The sequence below is a fragment of the Muscardinus avellanarius genome, assembly GCF_963383645.1.
Source record: "Muscardinus avellanarius genome assembly, chromosome: 18".
In the NCBI taxonomy this organism is placed as follows: Eukaryota; Metazoa; Chordata; class Mammalia; order Rodentia; family Gliridae; genus Muscardinus; species Muscardinus avellanarius.
This window is the reverse complement of record NC_137804.1, coordinates 37,885,678-37,891,819: the sequence shown is the minus strand read 5'-3', so window position 1 is coordinate 37,891,819 and position 6,142 is coordinate 37,885,678. Positions and strand designations below refer to the sequence as shown.

General features: G+C 58.2%; 1 protein-coding gene across 2 annotated transcripts in view; it reads right to left on the bottom strand.

Annotated features, from left to right (window-relative positions):
- Positions 1-4,042: 4,042 nt before the first annotated feature.
- The window catches only part of NFIX (nuclear factor I X), a gene marked incomplete at both ends in the record, with an annotated part of 77,877 nt that continues 75,777 nt past the window's right edge, over positions 4,043-6,142 (bottom strand). For both annotated transcript variants that reach the window (XM_080715069.1, XM_080715070.1), the window contains one exon: positions 4,043-4,114. In XM_080715069.1, the coding sequence (XP_080571195.1) occupies positions 4,043-4,114 (72 nt within the window). The remainder of the gene's footprint in view (positions 4,115-6,142) is intronic.

Sequence of the window (6,142 nt, the reverse complement as noted above, 5' to 3'; positions counted from 1 at the left end):
AGGAACGCGCAGGTTTGAAACCAGCCTCAGCTGGTTTAAGAGACCCTTTTCCAAATAAAATATAAAATAGATCTGAGAGTGTAGGCCGGAGGTAGAAGGCCCCTGGGTTCCATCCCCAGTACCACCAAAAATAAATAAATACATAAATAAATAAATAAAGTCTGGGGGTGTAGCTCGGAGGTAGAATGCCCAAGTACTGCAAAAAAAAGAAAAAAAATACAGGGTGGGGGGGGGAGGCAGCTTCAGAGAAGCCAGGCACCGTAGCACAGATCTACGGACCCAGACTCAGGAGGTGGGCATGGGAGGGCTGCTTGGACCTGGGAGTTAAGAGACCAACCTGGACCTCATCTAAGGGGGCAGCTTCAAAAAATCTTTGTGGCAACGGGAATCCTGTCTGTGCCGTCAGGATGGCAGCCCGCAGCACAGGGTTCTGAGGGTTCTGAGCAATGCGGTCTGAGGACTGGAGTCTTTACTTTTCTTGTGGTACTGGGGATTGAACCCAGTGGCATTCCACTTTTGAGTTACAATCCAAAACCCTATTTTATTTATTTATTTATTTTACTCTGAAACAGGGTCTCACTGAGTTGGTGAGACTGGCCTCAAACCTGCGCTCCTTCTGTCTCAGCCTCCCAAGTTCTGGGATTACAGGCGTGTGTAACCATTCTCGGCCTGACTTTTTCTTTACTTAGTTGGCTATTTATTTATTTATTGTGGTATTGGGGGTGGAACCCAGAGGCTTTCTACCTCCGGGCTACACTCCCAGACCTATTTTATACTTTATTTGGAAACAGGGTCTCACTGAGTTGCTGAGAGCCTCACTAAGCAGCTGAGGCTGGCTTCGAACCCGTGCAATCCTCCTGTTTCTGCCTCCCAAGTGCGGGGATTACAAGCGTGCGCCACCACGCCCCGCATATTTGGCTGATTTAAAGGCACACAGTCACAGGCAGCAGTGGCCAGCGCAGGTGAAGGGCATCTGTAAAGCTAGGTCTGGAGCCTCAGTGATCAGGCACAGCTAGCTGGCAGAGATGTTGGGCTGCCTGCCGGGTGCAGGGCGGTCACAGGAGACCCGGGTTCCCTCTGTGAGCTCCTGAGCACCTGCTCAAAGCCCCACCTGTCCTCCAACAGCCAAATTGGGGCTCACTGCGGCCTGGAGAGGCTGAGGCAGGAGCCCAGGCCAGAAGCATCCCAGAGTGGGGGAGGAGAACCAGGTCAGCAGCCTGCTCCAGGGGTTCTGGTCCTTCCCCTGCCCCCACCCTGCAAGTTGGGCCTTGATGTTCTCTGGGACCCTTCTCTCTAGGGAACACTTGCACCCAAGCTGGAGGGAAGCTGGAAGTGCCACACACACCAGGGGAAGGATGCCCTGGATGTGCATTCCAGGGAGGGCCCCACCGGCCCTGTTTCTAGGCAGACCATGCCAAGGCCCCAAGCCTCCCGGCCTTTTTTTCTTTTTTTTTTCTTCTTCTTTTTTTTTTTTTTTTTTGGTAGCACTCAACCCAGGAACGTTCATTCTACCGCCGGGACACACCCCCAGCCCTATTTTATTTTTTATTTTGAAACAGTCTCACTAAGTTGTGGAGGCCCTTGCTATGTTGCTAGGGCTGGCTTCAAACCTGTGATCCTTCTATTTGAGCCTCTTGGGAACACAGGCCTCTGCCACTAGACCCAGTCTGAGCTGGCCCTTTGGGGTCTTGGGAGCTTCACAGCACAAGGCACAGGCAGCAGGTCTCAGACTGGGGCCCTGCTCAGGGAGGAAGACTCTGTATCCAGGTCTGGAGCTGGGCACAAAGGCAGCTCGGGGGCCCGCACCTCCCCACAGGTCCCAGGCTCGGGGAGACTGGCTGCCAAGCACAGCACGGCTTTTTCTGTTGCCCCCACCGCTGCTTCCTGAGCCAGGTCCAAAATTGATTAAAACTAAGTAAAAAGCGCTGCCCAGGGAATGACAGAATTGCTAAAATTCCCTTTTCTTCCCTCATTCTATTGTTCTCTCTCCATCTGGTGCTCCAGGGATCAGCTAAAGTCACCGGTTACTGTGGAAACCACCCGACCGTACCCCCTGCACCCGATGCAGCCGCCTGCCTGCCCCCCAGGCACCAAGGACTCCTGCTCGCCAGGCAGCTTGGCCAGCTCCAGCTCCCTGTCTCTGCCCAGGCACACCTGCCTGCTCAGAGGCCCGCACCCTGGCCAGCCAGGGCTCCCCGCAACGCCAGAGCCCAAGACGTGGAACAAGGGACTGTGGGGAGGGGAAGCTGTTTCCCGAACTTGCCTCAGACTCTGACTTGGCCCCAAGAACATCCGGGAAAGAGAGCAGAGAAAGTGAAGCAGGAGGGGAGGTGGGCTGAGCAGCGCTGCAGAGAGTGGCGGGAGCGAGCGAGCCAGCGACCGGCCCTGCTCCTGGTGCCAGCCTAGAGCCTGCAGGGAGGCCGCCCGCTGGCCCTTCCCCTGGCACCCCCTCCCGCCTTCTGCCAGCAGGGCTCTCTCGGCCTCCCTGGCACAGAGCAGAGGGGGCCGGCTCCAGCCCCTGCTCGGAGCCATTGTTTTTCTTCTCAACACCCCCAAGTTCAAGTTCATCTGGGTGTTACATCATGTCTGGTTGCTCCTGGAAACCAGACGGGTCAGACGTGACTCTGGAGAAAGGGGTGGGGAGCTGGAGGGGGTTGAAGCTCCCTCCCCGCCCTCCCTGCCACTAGGGAGCTCTGAAGTTTGAAGTTTGACAAAGTTTTTGGCTTTTTTTTTTTTCTTAAGGGAAGGAAAGGAAAAGAAAGAAAGAAAGAAAAAAAAAGAAACCCTCAAACCACACACACATAACTTCCACCCACCAACTTTCTCTGGACTGGGGCCTCCGAGCAGGCGGGGCTGCAGAGGTGGCTGTGGGCAGAGGTGGGTTTCCCTGGGCTGAAGAAGCCCGCAAGGGGGTGTCTGTAAATTGTGTAGAAGAAAGACGTTTGTGTGTTTTTACGCCCTTACCCTTGTGCGCGTGCTCGCGTGCGCTCTCTCTCTCTCTCTCTCTCTCTCTCTCTCTCTTTCTTTCCTCTTGGCACTGGGGATTGAACCCAGAGCATTTGACCTCTGAGCTATATCCCCAGCCCTTTTTTATTTTGAAATGCTAGGTTGCTGAGAATTTCAGTACATTCTGAGGCTGGCCTCTAACTTCGATCTTCCTGTCTCAGCCTCCTAAGTAATCCTAAGGATTACAGGCATGCACCACCAAACTCAGCTTGTGTGCTCTTTTTCTAAAATCCTGCACTGTAAAGTCGAGAAGCTCTAGTGCTGTGGCACCTCGGCCTGCTCCTGGGTGGGTCCTCCCCATGTCCCCAAGGGTCCTGGGCTCTGCCTGCGATTCCCAGTCTCTTTGGGCACCAGCGCACAGGGGATGCCCACATGCACTGTGTGAGCCCAAAGTCCAGGGCCTCCAGCTGGAGGGCCAAGGGTGGGCTTGTCTCCTCAAGAGTGGAGGGGGTTTTGTGAGCAGGAGATGGGAGCAGGACCAGCGCAGTGGCCTGGCCTCCCCCTAAGGGGACTCCTGGGACTTGGGGGCGGGGCCTCCAGGACGGCAGCCAGCCCTGCCCTGCCCTTGGTGCCAGAGTCTCTGGGCATGCAGCCCACCAGGCTTACTCTGTCCCTCCTCCACCCCGCCCAGCCCACCCAAAACCAGGGAAGAGGGGAGGGCTGGGGCCAGGGCTCTCAGCCCGAGAGGGAGGGGCAGAGCAGGAGGCAGCTGTGGTCCTCTTCCCAACTGGCCGCCTGGAGCCTCCATCTTTGCCTCCACCAGGCCTGGCCCAGAGCACCTCCAGCCTTGGGTCCTTGGCCGCCTTCCCCAGTACCCCGGCTGTCGGAGCTAATTATCCAATTAGCCGATTAGCCAGGGAGCCCGGGGGCAGCCTGGGGAGGCAGGCCCAGTTGGGCAAGCCAACGGCTGGGCCCTGTAGCACCCTAGATTAGCTCTAAAGACCCCAGCCTCTTCTCTCACTGCGAGGTGCCCCTGGACTTACGTCCCTCTCTGCCGCCTCCAGGCGGCCTCTTACCTGAGACTGCTGTGGGATGTTCAGAAAGTTGCCGTCCCGGGGTCCGATGCTGACAAACCGGTTGGCAGAGGCGGCGCCTGTCGCTGCGAATGCTGTGGGGAGCAGGGGAGAGAGGAAGAGACCCTGTCAGGCCTTGGGGCCTACGTGGGCACTGCCCTTCGGGACTGCTGAGAAAGGGAGAGACCGGGTTAGACTGTGCTGCGGGGCGTAGGCTGGCAGCGGGAAGGACGCTGGCTTGGGGTGGGGGCTGCTATGCTACCGGCCAGGCCCCAAGGAGCCTGCCCCACCCCATGCCAGGCGCCCATCCTCTCACTGACCAGGATGGCACGATGCACCCTGCCTGGCACCAGAAGCTCAGTTGGGCATCCTTTTCCACAGCCCAGGGTAAGGAAGGGGCCCTGGCACTAGAACTGACATCCCCCGGGCCCAGTTCTGGCCTGTGCCAAGGAACCGCACGAGGCTGCAAACAACCCTGCTTCCAAGTGCCCTCGGCGGGCACCCTGGCTGTCCTGCTGGAGGAGAGGGGCTGAAAGGCTGAGAGCTCTGGCGGCCCGGCCCTGCCCTGCTGGGGAGGCCGCTGGGTCAGACCACTCCCCCACCCTGACGCCTAGCTGGGTGCTCCACCACCTAGCACCCTAGCAGGCCTGAGCACTGGGCAAGTGGCTTGGGCACTCGAAGGACTGAGCCCGGAAGGACAGGTCAGAGGGACTTGGAAGCCAGCAGCCCAGCTTGTGCTTCGGGGCAGCAGGCTCCAAGCCTGGGCCATTTTCCTCCCCCATCGGTGCATCAGGCCTAAGGGCTCCTGGCCCAGGCCTAAGCCAGCCAGAGCTATAGAGCGGAGGAGGCCCAACGCTCAGTCGCCCGGGGTGGGGGCTGTCCTCAGCCTGAGGGGACAAATGAACAGCGTACCCCTAAGTTCTTCCTTTCTTCCTCGGGGGTATCCGGCTGGAGCCCTGTAGGAGGGAGCAGGCCCTGCGTGCCCAGGAGAGAAGAGGAGCATCACAGGTCGCCCACCCTCTGCCCTGCAGATGCTCCCAGGGACCCAGTGCTCACCAGATCGCCCCTCCATAAGTGCCCCGCCGCCCCGCCCCTCCAATGACCATGATCATGACTCCGTGTCATATGGCAGATGTGGATGAGAAGATGGCATGAAGAGGAGGGGGAAGGGGAAAGAGAACTCAAACTGTGAGAAAGGAGGAGACAGTGCGCAGAGAGAGAGCACGTTGAGATGGGCCGCCCCACCTGCCCGCCGCCGCAGCGCCCGCCCGCGCCAAGGCCCCTCCACCGGCCCGCCCGCCGCAGACAGCACGCCCGCCCGCCAGCTCGCCACCTTCCTGTCCCTCACGTCGGGTCTACCCAGGGCCTCTCCACTCAGGTTTTCCTTCTCTTCCCTTTGACAGAGTTTGTCATCGGTTTAAAAGAAAATAATAGTAGTAATAAGAGTAATAATAATAATAATAATAATGAAGAAAGAGAGAAACAGAAAGAGATGAAGTCAGCAGAGGCCCAGAGCCCTCCCTTGTTCTTGGAACAGCCAACCTGGGAAAGGAATCAGAGGGGAAGGGAAAGGGAGCGGATGGGAAGAGAAAGGACAAATAAAAAAAGAAAGAAAGAAAAAAAAGAGGAACGAGGAGAAACCAAATGAGAGACTGAGGGGAGGTCAGGACATCCTTCTGCAGCTCTAGAGGCCTGGGGCCAGGGAAGGGGGTAGGGGGCAAGGCAAAAAGGGGATGGCTGGTGGCGTCACCTTGTGGTTACATTTAATTTTCTTGGTGTGTGTGTAGGGAACAACGAGACGACAAAAAAAAAAAAATTGAAAAACAAAAACAAAAACAAAAAAATAAAAACAGCAATCAGGCATGAAGATGGCATGGCTGTGCCTCCCGCCCCCCACTGGCCTGACACCCACTGTGCGCTCCCTCCCGCCCCCCAGGGGCCTGGGCCGGCCCGGCTGGGAGCGGCAGGCAGGGGCTCACGGGTGCCGGCTGGTGCGCTGAGGCCCGGAGGCTGTGGCTGGGGGCTCTGCTCTGTCGGGCTCTGGGAGGGGGTGGCGGAGGGGACGCCGCGCAGTGTGCAGTGGCGGCGGCGGCAGCGGCGGCGGCAGCGGAGACTATTTGGCT